At 37.6% G+C, this 17313-nt stretch overlaps 1 protein-coding gene across 1 annotated transcript in view; it reads right to left on the bottom strand.

The window, feature by feature from the left end:
* The window catches only part of FoxK (forkhead box K), a 278192-nt gene that overhangs the window by 147422 nt on the left and 113457 nt on the right, over positions 1–17313 (bottom strand). Inside the window, exon 5 of the mRNA XM_067150284.2 lies at positions 14110–14256. Coding sequence (XP_067006385.1) covers positions 14110–14256 — 147 coding nt within the window. The remainder of the gene's footprint in view (positions 1–14109; positions 14257–17313) is intronic.

Here is a 17313-nt window from a genome sequence, read left to right as displayed (position 1 = left end):
AAATGGTTTTATTGCGTTCTCATGTTCTCTACTAAACAACCGTATTTCACGGCATAATCGTCGCATTTTTTATACAAAAATTTTCGAACAAAATTGTAGGGTGCGACCATTATACGATGAATATTTAATACCAGTATTTGTATTACTCAAAAAATGTATTTATAACTAAATTGTATTTGATACAAATTTAAGATGCACGTAATACTCGCGTTTATACATCAAAATAATTAAAATAGTCTAAAACAAAATTCATAATTTTTCGCAACAATTCGGCGAACGTTTTTCCAACCTGAAAATAAAAATGAACGTATTAAGTTAATTTGTCATTAATTTGAGTATTAAAGTTAAAATATTACACTTGCAAAAAATTATCGCTTTGTTGTGAAATGCGGACTTACCGGTACGCAATTTATTCCAAATCTTCGGTGTTGCTATCGCAGGTTTCGCTATCTGACGCGCCGTCCTCGCCTCTGTTAATACCAGTATCAGATTCTTCGTCTCCCTGCCACACTGCGTCATCTTCGGAACCGTCTAGTGCATTCGAAATCCCAGTTTTTTAAAGCTCTTGGAGACTAGTTCAGGTGGTATAAGATCCCAACTCTTCTTCACCCACGAGCATAACAAGTCCAAGGGTGGACGCCTGATATTTCCGGCGGGCGTCAATTGCTGATCGCCGCTCATCATCCACTCGTTGTAAAATCGACGTAAGTGGTCTTTAAAGGGTTTATTAACACATACGCCTAGTGGCTGCAAAGCAGATGTTAGGCCACCAGGAATGACTATCTGTCGTGTCCTATTTGTAGTGAGAATTTGCTTCACTTCGTTTACGAGGTGACCTCGGAAACTATCTAAAACAAACAGAGCTGGTTGTTTTAGTAGTGCACCAGGTCTTCTATTCCACACAGTTTTAACCCAGTCCAGCATGAGTTCTACGTCCATCCAACCCTTTGGTTGCACTCGTACATGAATTCCACGGGGAAACTGTATATTCTTAGGCATCGTTTTCCTCTTGAAAATGATGTAAGGCGGCAACTTTCTCCCGTCAGCTGTAATGGCTAGCATTGCCGTGCATCGCAACTTCTCACTACCGCTGGTTTTCATTAATACACTCCGTGATCCTTTTAGTGCAACAGTGCTGTTGCGAGGCATATCAAAAAAGATTGGAAATTCACGGCCGGGTCAGGGAATTTTACCTGTATCTGAGGGCTGGTTCGAGGTCCATTCAACCTACCTAGCCGGTATTTCCTGGCGACGTTGCCGATAAGCGATAACTTACAGCCTTACATATTTCAAATGGGAACTCATAATATGTAGGTGGTGAATAAATAGTACACTGTCTCGCGACCACGTTGTCAAACTGCCGATAGTCTACCGGTAAGCCATGCGTCGTACACCGGTATTATTTATTTATACGTTGTGCAACATGTCGCAAACGTGACTGTGTTGCCAAATTGCCCATAAACCATACACGTATTTAAATTGCGCATTCATGTGCAACTTACGTTGCAGTTCCATTTACCTTTTAACCAGATTAGTGAACAAAATTTGGACGTGCGACGATTATGTAATTAAAGGTTTAAAGTCCGATTTTTGTATTGAAAATAAAGGATGCTGCGATTACGCGGTGGCGACGATTATGCCGTGAAATACGGAATATTGAAAATGTGTATATGGCCCGAACTATATTTGAGGCTGTTTCGAATGGTCTTCTATTGTAACTTAAAAAAGAATTTAACCATTAGTGATGTGGTTTTACCTGGAGACTATATTGGCAAAATTCCACTGAAAGTGACTAATCTCTGGGACAATTGATATAGTCACAGACAACCTTCCCATCACATGTAATTTGAAGAGATTCTATCTTGAGGAAAATTAAATTAGATTGAGAATAAGTGATGAATGGGAATCATCATCATCATCATCATCATCATATTCTAAAGGCTAAGCCTTGTCGCTGCAGTCACAGTTGTCTATCTCAAGCCAGTCTTTTCAATTCAGTATAGGTCTTGCACTTCATCCTCAGAAGCAGGTTCTTGAAGTAAGACACTCTGGGTCGTGCTCTTCCTCTTTTTCCAGCAATTTTTCCTTCAATATTACAAAGGAACTCCTCATGCCGCAGAATGTGACCAATAAATTTTATTTTCCGTTTTTCAATTTCGGTTATCAGACTCCATTCTTCTCTTATCTCTCTGAGGACATTGGTATTGCTCTTCATTTCTGTCCAACTTATCCTCTGCATTCTTCTCCAGATCCACATTTCAACTGCCTCTAGTTTTTTCTTTTCTTGCATTCCTAATGTCCAGCTCGCAACCATACAGAAGCACGCTCCATACAAAGGTTTTTGCAAAGGCCTTCCGAGTTTGAATATCTATATGTTTGTTGGCCAGCAGATGTTTTTTATCTTGGAATGCGCTCTTTGCCATGGCTATCCTCTTCGTGACTTCTGATATGCTCCGATTATCACTCATGATCCGGGTTCCTAGGTAGCAAAACTGTTTCACTTGTTCTATTTTATCAGGGCCAATTTTTAAGTGTGTTACAGGTGTTTTCTTGTCTCTACATATTGTCATGGTTTTTGTTTTCCTTGTATTAATTTTGAGGTTCCATTTGCTTAAAGTTTCTGCTAATATGTTGATCATTCTCTGCATACTTTTACCTGTTTCTGCTAGTATGGTAATATCATCAGCAAATCTCATGGAGTGTAGTTGTTTGCCATTTATTTTGATCCCCGTTGTTTTCTCCTTCATGACTGCGATGGCTTCTTTGATAAACATACTGAAGAGATAGGAGACAGTGGACATCCTTGCCTAACTCCTCTTTTATTTTGGCATTTTTCTTTGTCCCACTGATTTCTAAATCAGTGTTCTGCATTCTGTATAAATTTAGTATGAGGCGTCTATCCTTCCAATCAATTCCTGCTTTTTTCATGGTAAGGAAAAGTTGTTCCCAGTCTACTCGATCAAAAGCTTGCTCCAAGTCGAAAAAGGTCACGTATACTTTCCTATTCTTCTCAATTCTTCTCCCCAGAATTAAACGTAATGCCAGAATTGTTTCCCTAGTACCTCTCCCTGATCGAAATCCAAACTGGTCATTATCGATATAGTGTTTTAACTTCCCTTTAATTCTATTCTTGATGATGTTGAGCAGAATTTTTGAAGCACAAGACAGGAGAGTGACAGTTCGATAATCTGAACAGTCAGTGGCATTCCTCTTTTTTGGTATTGCAACAATTCTGGTTTTACTAAAGTCAGGTAGAACTATGCCATTCTCATAGCAATGTGACGCCAGCTGAAAAAGGTAACGTTTCATATCGTCACCCAAGTGTTTCAGAAGTTCTGCTGGAATGTTATTTGGACCGGGTGCTTTCCTTTCCTGGAGACTGTGTAGTGCTACATTAAACTCTGAAGATGTGATTGAGGAACCCTTTCTGCATTCGTCTATCTCGTGTTCTTTTTCAATGTAGCTGGTTGTATTATTTACATCGTTTCCTTGGTACTGGTCTTCAATGTATTCTTTCCAACGTTCACAGATTTCTTCGGTGTTGAACAGATTTCCCATTTTATCTCTGAATATGGAGCTTCTGCTTTTTGGTTTGTGTTGTAGGGTTCTGATACTGAAATATGCCTTTTCCACCTGTCCTCTGATCATGTCCTTTTCTATAATCTTGCATGTCTCCTTCATCCAGTTCTCCTCTGCTTTGCAGCACTTTGTTGTGATCTGATTTCTAATTTCTTTGTACCGTTCTTTATTCCCTCCTCTCCTCTCCTTATTCCTTTCACGAATAAGGTTTATGATTTCATCAGTCATCCATGGCTTCCTCGTCTGTAACTGTCTTCTTCCCAGCACTTCCTCAGCAGCTTCAGTTATACCATTCCTTATTTCCTCCTATTTTGCAATGTCATGAAAAGTCTCTGCTAACAGATTAGTTTTCATTTTGTATGCCTTTTGTATGCCAGTGTTCTTTAAACTTTGTGTGTTCCATTTGTGCTGGGTCAATTTCATATTCTTCTTTAGCTTAATGTCACACTTGGCTAATACAAGATTGTGGTCGCTGTCCACATCAGGTCCTGGATAGCTGTGGCTGGATTTAATCTGGTTTCGATATCGCTGTTTAATATATAATCAATCTGATATTGTGCATTATCTCCAAGTGCTTTCCATGTGTATCTTCTTCGGACAGGTACTTCAAAGAATATGTTTGTTATAACCATATCATGCTGTTCACAAAATTCTAAAAGTCTCCGACCTCTTTTGTTCATGTTTCCTAGTCCGAATTTATCAGCATATTTCAAGTTGCTATGTGAACCAACAGAGGCATTGAAATCGCCCATTATGACCACATTATCTTTATTTCCTATGAATTCCAACAAGCTTTCCATTTGCTCGCAGACTCTCTCTACCTCTTCATCGGAAATGTTTGAAGTTGGGCAATATACCTGAATGATCACTAGATCAACTGGAGTGGCTTTCACTTTGATCATCATCAATCTGTCACTTACATGATATGTGTTGATCACATGACTGGACCATTTTCTTCAGAAGATAACAGCCACTCCATTCATTCCTGACTTTTCACTTCCACTGTAAATTATTCTAAATTTGTCTGAACGGAAGTCCCCGTTTCCTGACCACCTTGTTTCACATATTCCTAAAATATCAAGTGCTGTTTCTTGCATTGTGATTTTGATTTCTTCTAGTTTTCCTGTTCTTAGCAACGTTTTCACATTCCAAGTTCCTACATTGAATTTATTACGCACTTTCCTGCAAGGATTTCATTGTATGACGACCTGAGAGGCCTTGCAGCCACCCCCTCTCCTGCCAGATCTTGGGTTCCGAAGCCCATGATCAGTATTTACAGTTTCGCTCAAGCTTCTATCCATGACTGCTAATCTTGGGATTTTGCTTGTGCAATGGTTTCCCGTTGCCTTCTGCACATCAGGTTAACAGCCGCCCCCTAACCTGGAGAACAGACGCTACCCACAAGCCGCCCACTATGGGTCAGACGCTTGCAGTTATGAATTCCAGTGGCATTTCCTCCACTGAGGGTTCATCACCCTACTAAGAGGACTCCTCCGCCCGAAGCCGTTGGTCCCCTCAGTTGGCTGGGTTATTTCCCGCCGGCCAACACTCGGCGTTGAGACACTGGCTGTACAGCCTACTCAATTACCGTAGACCTGATCCGTGAACAATCTTCGTCTTTCTTCGGCGGGGGAGGGGATGATGTGTGTGTCGAATAGTGGAGAGTCCCAGGGCAAATCTATGCCCTTTTACTAATCTGTTTCCTAGGGGTACCCGACGAAGAGTCGGAAAAATCTCATTTCACTACACTGGCGGCGGAAAATCTATCTGACTTGGAGGCAAATTTTTCCTCCAAGCCAGAGGAGAAAACCCCCTCTTCACTGCTAATTTGGAATAAAATGAATGTAGAATTTAATCAAAGTTAAGAGGAAGATGCATTTCTTAAAGAATTATTTAGTGAATTGTGGTGCTATAATTTGGAATAGGCCTAAAATATAATTCTAGACCAGATCATACTACTATTACTAAGTGGACCTCTGCCAAATGTGCACACTGCTCATTCAAAACAGTGCATCAGAGTACGGATCGAATAGCTGGAATTCTATGATAAACCAGTGTGTTACATACCAGTAGTATCAGACAATGTATGAACCAGACGAATAGCATGCTAAAGAAAAAAGTTTTCTAAGATCCCAGCTATTTACATCTCATTTTTGGTCCGTATTGAAAATTTATAGTTCAAAAACAAGAAAGGCGATCTTTAATCCACCTATTCAATACATTAATTTCCACTTATAGTGATTAAATAAACATACTATCAGTTAAATGGGACATGTTTTGCCCTCAATTCAGGGCATCTTCAGCCTAAAAACAATCTTCAAGAGTACACCTTATATTAATATCAAAGCTAAAAGTTTAGCCAGTTACTGAAATTCAGTATATAAAAATGTGAGAAATGATACATTATACAAACATGTTGTTGGAAACACTGTCAATGATTAAACCATTAAAATATTTTGTCAGAGACTAAAACTTATTCTGTTACAAAATTTCTAATTAAAACGGTTCATTAAAATTTTTTTTTAGTGGAAAAACAGTGTGACAATGATATAATGCCAACGACATGAGGGCGTGAAAAACAAGCACTAAAATGAATGTCATAAAAACAACATCTTCAAGGCCGCTGATGAAATCATGAGCATAATGTGAAACTGAAACATCAGTTTAATATTGCAGAAGAGGCCTTTAGCACCAGTAGGCAATAAAATTGAGTGAGACCATGTCAGGAAGTGTCAGTAGATAATGGAAAATGTTCAATGTTTGTTGAAAGCAGTTATTTGCTATCTACTGTTGCGTTGGTAGCCGCCCTTCTGTGGGCTCTGAGTCTCATGATTTCATCAGCGTCCTTGAAGATGATGTTTTTATGACATTGATTTTAGTGCTTGTTTTTCACGCCCTCATGTCATTGGCATTATATCATTGTCACACTGTTTTTCCACTAAAATTTTTTTTAATGAACTGGTTTAATTAGAAATTTTGTAACAGAATAAGTTTTAGTCTCTGACAAAATATTTTAATGGTTTAATCATTGACAGTGTTTCCATCAACATGTTTGTATAATGTACCATTTCTCACATTTTTATACACTGAATTTTAGTAACTGGCTAAACTTTTAGCTTCGATATTAATATAAGGTGTACTCTTGAAGATTGTTTTTAGGCTGAAGATGCCCTGAATTGCAGGCGAAACATGTCCCATTTAACTGATAGTATATTTCTGTAACCACTATAAGTGGAAATTAATGTAATTAATAGGTGGTTTAAAGATCGCCTTTATTGTTTTTGAACCCCAGCTATTTCCTGCCAATATTCAGTCAGGCTGTTAAACTCGGTACGCAACAGTAATCCGATCTACCTAAGTTGAGAGCACCATAAGAGGCAAAGAACATCACAATAAACAAAGGTCAATGTAATGTTCTTGTTGATCAATGTCATGCGCTTTCGATATTGTAGGCCTTCACATTTAATTTTCTTCCGACTCTGAAATACTACTCTTATCATAGTCTGTACGGTAAAACTGAATATCCAATAAATTATCGGAAATTGTATTCTCTATAAATTTTGTTATGTAGTACTTTTCTATAGGACCAATAACATAGGTATTTAAAAATAAAATTTTAGGCGCCTACCCCTAAACTACCATTTCATCCAGGGACAGTCAAATTGTTTATAGCTTAGACTATAGTTTCTTCTTCCCCAACTCTATACACCAATTTTCATTAAATTCTGTTCACCCATTTTCTCGTGGCTCGGTGTTGATGTGAGCTTAGAAACAAAAATCGAAATTCATGAATATGTGTTATAGCCGGTACGGTAAAAATGTATAAGACGTTAATGATCAAAAATTTAATTGATACTTTAGTTATGTAGTATTTATCGATAGGACCACTAATAATATAAATATTTCAGAATTGAATTTTAGGCCTTCCCCTAAACTACCATTTCCCTCAGCGTGAATAAAATTATTTATAGCCTATATTGTAGTGGCTCATCCCCTGACTTTATATACTGATTTTCATGAAATTATCTTCAACCGTTTTCTCGTGATGTGTGTACATACATACATACATACATACATGCATGCATGCATACATACATACATACATACATGCATGCATACATACATATATACATACAGATAGAAATTATGGAAAAGTAAAAAGTGCATTTCCTTGTTACAGTAGACATGACCGATACAGAAATACCATTCTTTTCAAATTCTGAGCAATGTACAGACAAAACTATTATTTTACATATACAGATAGACAACTGTAGCCTATGGCTAGATAATTTCTAGTGTAGTCAAGGGCTTTGTCAAGAGGTTCAACATGAAAGTGCCTCAATATTTATGATAATATTTAACCATACACGGTCCCAGTTTGATACTTAAAAGTTGACAGTCTTAAATATAGTCTAGTGCATTGGGAAGAGATTGTTTATTCTGATTTATTTATTTCAATACGAGTAAACTGACTTTTGTGCTGGGCTATTTGTTAATAATGCAATCATGTTAATAAATGAAGACGTGAAGACATAAATCTGTGGCTTGGTTCCAAAAGGGCCAATGTCACAAAACCTGTTTTTGAGCTATGAGCATTTGAAGTTTTGCTTATAGTTTTCCAATTATTGTTTTCAACAACTAACTTTAAATAACTTTACACTTTCTTTGTGGAAGTCACCTTATTAAACGCTAATTTTTTCTATCGTATTCTTTAAAAATTGCCAGATCTCTAATCTTTATTGGTAATCTAACATTATTGGCAAGGGCTTATTTAATTAAACGTTAACTGTTCGTTTAGTACTTATCAGAGACATTGGCCCTTTTTACATGTTGCAAGCCAGGATAAAACGCGTTTGTATCAGTTAACATCTCAATTTCGATAAAAAATGACATTGGCCCTTTTAGAACCAAGCCACAGAAATATCAGACGTAATTGCGAGTGTTAAATATTGGTCCTAAAGAAGTACCTACTGTATGATTCAACCATTACACTTTATACTTCCCGGGAACTAAAACGGAACTTTGTTACTTTCACAAAACTATGCAATTAGTTAATTAATTAAATTATTCATTTTACTTGGTAACATTCTGATAATGTTCAGTCATCTATCCCACTTCAAAAAATGTGATGGAATAGATAGTATACACCTTTATGGAAATACAAGATAATACTGAAAAGCAGATTACTGTTCTTTTTTTTGGAAAGCTAGTGTATTTGAGTGAATAATAATATTTCATGCATGTGATTTATTGGATGACAGTGACAGAGAACAGTGACACGCGAAACCATCTTCAGGCCACGATCTTATAGATTTGTAAAACGCAACATATCATCATCACTGGCCCACTCCAGTCACCCGGGCGTGGTTAAAAACGCAACATACAATAGGTTTTTTTTTTTAAAAATTTGCAACCATTTAAGGAAATAACCATGCCAAGAACGGCAGACAGTTGCTCAACTACAATTTGCGGAACATGTAACAAAAAAAGTCAGAGAAGATGATGTATCATTGCAAAGTGACGGAGCATGCGAGATATGGCACCACAAGGACTGTACGGGAATGACAACAGCGGAGTTCGACACATTATATTGAAAGAACCGTAAATTCCTATGGATGGCAAAATGTGCAAATACGATAAGAAAATTTAATATATGTCTCTCAAAATGGATTTAATTATAGACTTCCTGAAAAATCAACTAGGTGCAATGATCGAAGAGAAGTTTAGACCATCCCCATCAAAGAAAACTCACACATATGACAGTGGCAGCAAACAACAAAAGAAAAAAAGCAAGAACACCAGAAGACTCCAATGTAGAGGAAATTAACAACTGGAAACAGTACCTGGCTCCAAAAACATCGGACAACGAAACCTTGAACAACATTGAATTGGAGGATAGAACCGAAACAGAGAATCAGGAGAAATGAGGAAACTCCACCCAGTGGACACAAGTAGTAGCAAGATGATAGAATTTAGCAACACTCACCAAGGCTACCAGTAATAATCAGCAGGAAACAAGACGAAGACCTACAGGCTGGAAACAGGACTAAGTGGCTGTACTTAGGATGACTGAATAAGAAACCCACGAAAGAAACTGTCATCCTGACTAAAAATGATATTGGAGAGGACATCTCAGTAACAGAGGCTATTCCAAAGTGTTCAACGTTGGAATGCCTTTTAAGGACCTTGATATCATAGAGAACCCAGAGTTCTGGCCAAAAAGAGTAATTGTGAGGAGATTTTGATTTTGGAGATGTTATTTCTAAAGAGGACCAGAAGACGGAGGATATCTCATCTAAGACCATTAAAGGAACATTGAGAAAATAAGAAATGCACTGCCATATGTACCACAAGAGACATTAAAAGACACTGACACAATGCTTCTTAATGAAATATTTATCATGAAACCCCCTAGGAACTGCAAAGATTCTATGCCACACATGCACACACCAGATAGATGGAAGGGAGACCTGCAGGAGGAATCACTTGCTTCCTGAGAGAACAATGGAAGATTTTGAGGTAGTGCTCAAGGAGGAAAACATGATAATTATCAGAACTGACTCAGTAATGTTGATAGGTGTCTACATGCCTACAGGAGTACCCACAGAAGACATAATAGAGACAGTAGCTAAGGTTACTGAAGACCCAGAAATGAAAAAAAATGTAATCCTTGCTGGAGATTTAAACTGCTGAATCGACAACCCAACACTAAGACAGACTTAATCATGGAAACCCTAGAAGAGGAAGGTTTCAGACCAGTGAACAGGAAAGAAATACCAACGTACATAGTACCAAATGGAATTAGTGCAATCAACCTTGTTTTCTACAGAGTGATCACACTACACATAAACAAACAAGGGCTATGGACATCTAATGCAGCCCCCATAAGAAAACACATCTTAACAGTCACAGAGTTCATCACGTAAATAACTCGTGCAACAGAAAAAATTTGTATGGATATTATACGTATACTGAATGAAGCAATTCACATAACATGCAAAACAATACGTCACGTTTGCAGAAACGAGAGATTCTAAGATTTTTATTTTATTTTAATTATGACTGTTTTACTCTAAATCTAGCTTCTAATGTATGGATACAACAAATGCCAGAGGTAAAATGTAGTTGTTAGGATGACAAAGAGTATATTGTTCATACTCAATACCGGGCGAGTTGGCTGTGCGGTTAGGGGTGTGCAGCTGTGAGCTTGCATCCAAGAGATAGTGGGTTCGAACCCCACTGTTGGCAGCCTCGAAGATGGTTTTCTGTGGTTTCCCATTTTCACACCAGACAAATGCTGGGGCTGTACCTTAATTAAGGCCACTGCCACTTCCTTCCCACTCCTAGGTCTTTCCTATACCATCCTCGCCATAAGACCTACCTGTGTCGGTGCGACGTAAAGCCAATTATCAAAATGTTAATTCTCAAAGGCTGTATGCTACATTTCTTGAGAAGAGGTGAAAAACGCCCTTTACTCCTAAACCGGTGACAACTACATGGAGTTTGTTGTTTGAAAGTGCATTTTATAAGAGTACTTCATGGAAAATTCAAGCAGCATGACCTTTTAAGAGGATTTCTTCTGCTGCCAGGCATCTCTGATAGTGAAATTACTGCTGTGTACCAAGTTATAACAGCCTACCTGAATATTGGAGAGAAATAGCTGGGGAAGAACACGAGGGAGGCCACGGATTGAATGGGTGGAGTACATCTTGGGACTGATTAGGAAGCGAGGGAAGACCCTGGGTGAGGTTCAGAGAATGGCGCACGATAGAAGAAAGTTTAGTAAATGGCTGAAATGTCCCGACACCTAACGGCACAAGGGGAAAGAAGAAGAAGAAATAGCTGGGGACGTAGGTAACTTTCTTCTTTAGCATGCCGTTCTTACGGTATATACATTTTCTGATACTGCTGGTATGTAACACACTGGTCCATCATAGTATTCCAGTTATTCAATCCATACTCTGAGTCAGTGATTAGAATGAGCAATGTGCACACTTAAAGCAATAACGGCAGAAGAGTGTTCATGGCTGCCTGCGGCCTGGTCATTCCGGTTCGGGAACTTTGGACTGTTAGACCAGCAGCATAGTACTGTTCGTTAAAAGCGAGAAAATGTGTGGTTTTTATTTGATCAAGTATTTCGTGCTTTTAATTGCTTTTAACCGCGACATTCCTACTGATGTAATTGTAATGACCTATGTTCATTTTAGTTGGGAAAAGCACTAAGACAGTCTTTCTGAGCATGTAAAAAGACAGGTGGAGAGCGAGTGTCTGCCATTATAATGAAAACTCCCCAAATTGATTGTGACTTATGGTAGGCAAGAAGACCTATCATTAGAATGAAAATTCCGTCGCCCAGTCTTCACATGAGAAAATACATATGGTGACTTCCCCTTCGCATTTCTGGGATAACGTTAAGAACTACGCAATTTAATACAATCTTACTCACAAGTATAAAGTATGTAACATAGAATTCTGTATAAAATATACAGTAGAATCTGTAGCGAAGCATGGGTACATCCAACTAGTATAAAATAAATTACTGCAATGTACCTTGTTTTGAATCTCTACTGTAATGTTTGAAAATAATCTGAGCTATTTTGTAGGAAAATGAATTTTTAGAGATATCACCGCATTTTCACAGTGCTAGCACCTGAATCACGTCCGTCCACTGGGTAATGCGTCACTCCACGTTACTGAGGGATTAATTGAAATGATGTACAATTCTCTAACTTAAGTCTAATGGCCAAGTGCACCAAACTTGTATCAGATTCGGCTAACCAGTGTATATGTAAACATGGTTTAAATTTAAGGCCTGGTTAGAAGGAAGTGTGGAGCACCGTCCTTAATGTTTAGTTAAGCATGTTTAGCTGGCAGTGGGATTAAACACTATCATGGTGTTTAACTTGCTAGTGAAGAACAGTGAATGCGCTTCGGTGATTTTGTGTTTCTTTTGTTAGAAGGAGGAATATTCATTTCTTCTTTGCTGCCAGTACTTAACAGAAACATGAAAGAACAAAAGACAAAAAGTTTGTCCATTTTTTAATTTTTAAACCGATATTGTGGCATAATTGCAGAAGCTATAATATTACTCACGTCGTGTATAATCCGAGCTGCTGCTGTTCTGTGCATATTAGTAGTATCAACTACAATTATGTTAAAGGAACAAGTGGTGTAATACCTCAATGCAGCGAGCAGTCTGTTGATATCAGAAGCAGGATGATTTCTCTGCGCTGGAAATTGTAGGTTATTTTGCATTGTTTCCAGAAGAAATGAATCTCTTTGTTTAGATACGCGAAACCTTTCTACAAATTTCTTATCACTAAGTTCTTCATAAAGATCACCTTTCTCTCCATTATTATACCTTTGCTCTCATTTCCGTTCTGTTGCAGATATAACAGTTCATCTTCAAAACCATCTCCAAATCTAGCAGCCATTTCACCTGCACTGCTAATCACTGTCTATGTTTGGTAACCGCTCAAACTTGACTGTTTAACTTTAAACGACAATAATCAGGGATTTAAATAATAATCAGGAATAATGCTTCACAGTTTCATTTAAACAAGGTTTAGGAAGAATCTTGAATGCTGATTATGGTAAACAAGGTTCGTGCACTTGGCCATACAATTCATACTGTATGTACTGTATTTGCATTCATTTATATGTACAACTATGCAAAAGGCGATGGTGGAAAGTTACCAGTAAAATAGCCAGCTCATTAAACCATCGCTAAATAATTTCCAAAAACAATATAAAATACAATATAATAATAATAATAATAATAATAATAATAATAATAATAATAATAATAACAACAACAACAACAATAATAATAATGCTACAAGTGCAGTTTTCCAACAGCCGATGATGTCACTGGAGCATAATTAAACGGAAAGTTCCGACAAACAAACCAGATGGAAGCACACCAATGGCAGAACATTACACCACCTTGCACTTCTTGTTGGACTAGTAAAGAAAGAGGAAGCACAGCTGGAGCACTTCATTAAGGTAAGTTCTAATATTCAACTATCAGAAGGGTAAAAATAGAATTTAAACCAATGTTTTTACACTACTTAATAATGTTCATCAATTCATAATTTTTTTCTAAAATGAAAAGTATGATTTGATAGAATCTGATGATGTTCTTTCAAGAATGAAAGATGTAATTCTGGTTTTAAATAACAGTATCTCATTTAGGTATAATCTGTTGATAAATGTTTTCTTTTTCATGTATTTTCTAAATTTAGTTCATGCCGAATTGGTTTTGACTGAAGAACCTCACAATAATAATAATAACATGAAATGAAATGAAACCACCAGAAGTATACACATCTTACCACAAACTCAACAGATATGCAAGCAAACAATAGCAAATTAACATAAAGCTTAACATAAAATAATACTGATAAACCGTGATACTACCAGTGCTACCAACAATATGAATCATGCATTTCACTCAAGAGATCTAAGAGAATACATGAATGAACTAATCAATTGGATAAACAAACTCAAACAAGAAAGGAGAGCACTTACTTGCCAGCCTTTGTCTGCTGTTCGGTAGTAGGGGTAATTTTTGGTAATGTAGGAATAGATACCGCTGAGTGTCAATTGTTTATCTTGAGCAGATGCGATCGCCTGAACAATAAGCTGGGCATATGAGTATGGTGGTTTAGAATCATCCTGCAAAGAAACAGAACAGCTATCACATAATGATGCAAAACACAATTCTTAATAAAATATCCTCAAATCTCAAAAGTCAAGGATGAAATGTTTAGGAAGGTGTAGTCATGATGATGATGATGATGATGGATGTTTTAAGATAATAAATATCAACACTATTACAAGTACAGAAGTAACAAAGGCTATAAAACAAATGCAAAACATTAAAAAGAGAATTTCCTGAAACCTTCAATTATCTATGCACAAGCAATGCAAAATAAGACCCGATTCAAAACTATTAAAAATACAAATCTTACCTTAAAGTCAACAGATTTACAAGCAAATCATTACAAATTTTTACTGATGTACTATGGTATAATAATAGTGTGTGGCCTCCGCAGAGACCTGGTGTAGGCCTTTAAGTTAATGCCTTATATGCGACCTGCATGCTGTGAGGTTGGGGTCTTACTTATGACGAATTCTAATACTTAAGATGGCACCACACAACCTGTCTCCCAAGCCATCAGAATTAACCAATAAAGATTAAAATCCTTGATCAGGATGGGAATTGAACCCGGGACCCCTCGGACCAAACACCAGCCGTGTTGCTAGACAACGTGGTATTATCACTGCTGCCAATATATGATGCGACACGGCCAACAGAAGTCAACAAAGAGAAAAGAATATCTATAGTACGTGTATTCCTTACTGCAGTATTTTCTTACACACCACCTCAAAAACCAGGAAGTTGTGAGCCTTACGTTCGGAGACAGGGGTACAATCACATCCTTCTTAATAAACTTTTGCATCAAACTCAGAATCAACAAAAATATGATCACCTTAACTTCCCTCTACCATCAGAAATTATGAAGTCATCCGTCATCAAATTCCAGGAAGGACTGTGTAACCACAAGTTTGAAATTTCAAAATCTATGTCTGGAAGAAGTAAGCGGGTAGCTGATGGGACTGTATAACTATGAACTCATTGAGATTGTATATTGATATCAATTACGTTTAGTTGGTAAAGATGAACAATGAAATAAAAATTGTATAAACAGGTGCATACAGAGCCAAGGATTGGCAAGCCAGCAGCATGGGTTGAAGACACTCTAAAGGACTTGCAATAAGCGACGCCATAAAAGTGACAACTCTGTCGTAAATTTACTTTAAAAACGGGGGATGAGGAGGAGGCAACATTTGCAAACTGCAAGACAAAAGACTTTAGAAAACAATACTCTCTACGTCTGGGCTATGCTGACTAAAATGTGTGGAGAGAACATCACAAAGTTTATAAGGAACTGCAAGAGAGCACAGTCATAAAAATAAAACAAACGCCGAGCAATAGCTGAGGTGTCCAAACGTATTTTTAGGTCAAGGAAAAGCAAGGCAGGGACAAAAGGGGTAGAAAGTGTCCTAGCCCTGGCCTACATGAGCGCAGGAGGAACAAGAAACAGATGCCAAACATACTTACCAATAAGAAAAAGAGCCATAGTGAATAGCCATTTTTGATTGGAGGAAACCATGAGAGATCGATGTGAAAGAGGTGATAAGTTTAGCAGCACAGAGAGCGGAGCATCACTCATTCACTTTTTACTTCGTCACCTTTACTTTGCGACTTCACATGTTCATTTTGTCATTCGTCATTCTGATTATTAGTCATACGTTATTTTGTTCTAAGGGAGTTACTTTATAATTTCTGACTTTGCCTGATAATCGAACTGTGAGTGAAGGAAACTTGGCTGATAGTCAGGAATGAAGTGAAGAGATAAGTACAGACATCTCACAGAACAGTATTCTGATTGACAGTTAATAACAGTCAGATGTCTCATTTTGCAACCGAGTCATGCGATCGTGATGATAAGGATACAGTGGAGAACTGTACAGAACATGTTAGTCACTGCAACTGCAGATTAAATAGCGGCGTAATAGTACAAGTGTCCGCGGCCAACTACGAGGTGCCAAGATTGAATTCCCGGAATACAGAACAGTGTCTACAAGTAGCACAGGAAATGTTCTGTTGGGCTATAGCGAAGTAAATCAACTTAGGAACCCTTAAACTGTGAGCAAAGACAGATTATATTAGCAATTAGATAATAGGTAATTGCCAATAATTATTCTAGGATGCTACAGTAGCCATAAATTCAGTAGCGAACCCACACACAGCTCATTTGGTAATGGCAGTATGCAGTGTTACCAGGCTACTGGCGAAACACCTGTGTACGAGTGAACCAACTGGTCCAGCTGCAGAATCATCAGATCCAGTACAAGAACGCATCGATGGACTGCAGCAACTGGACCAGTTCTCTGAAGATGAACGTGATTCCTGGATATCCTACGTTGGTGACGATGGTCGAGTAGAACGATGGGGCCATCCGACCTGAGGCAATGTGTAACCTGAGAGATGAGTACTCTTTTCAAATTATGTAGTACTTTATGTAAATAATTAGAGGAACTTTTCTTTGTAAATAGTACTAGTAATTTATATAAAATTTCATTTACTTGTAGTATACTGATGAAATGTGAGGCAACCGCCAGCATTGTAAACATATAAATTTAAAATAAGATGAATCGCACACATTTCATCTTGCATTTATGGGAATATTAACATAAAATGCATGTCATTTCGAGTAACTGTAAATAAGGGGATATTACTGTTCATAATTGTGTGTCACTTCAAGAAAGTCTGATAAATGAATGCGCAGACAAGCACGTAATGTCAGATCTAGCGGAACTGAGTAATGTGCATGCCTAGGAATGAGTGAATCTAGGCATGGAAGCGTGAGCAATACTGTGTGTGTTGTTCAGAGAAATTTTGTTGTATCAAAGTTGTCAGTTTTTATGTTTGTGGAGAGAACTGTTAGTTGAATTTCGAATTGTGTTTACAAAATTTAATTTGATAATGTGGCTGGTTGTCAGGTGTGCTGATATTTACAATACTGTATTGTGTCATCAGTAGCAGTAAGGTAGAATCTCATTGAACATGTGACATCGTTGAATGATTAATTAGCACAGAGAGGGATCATTGAACTAACAAGGGGGCATTCCCTACTCGTCACTACCGATTTCGCTCAAATTTAT

The sequence above is a fragment of the Anabrus simplex genome, chromosome 6, assembly GCF_040414725.1.
Source record: "Anabrus simplex isolate iqAnaSimp1 chromosome 6, ASM4041472v1, whole genome shotgun sequence".
NCBI classification, from domain to species: domain Eukaryota; kingdom Metazoa; phylum Arthropoda; class Insecta; order Orthoptera; family Tettigoniidae; genus Anabrus; species Anabrus simplex.
This window is presented reverse-complemented; position numbering and strand designations above follow the sequence as displayed.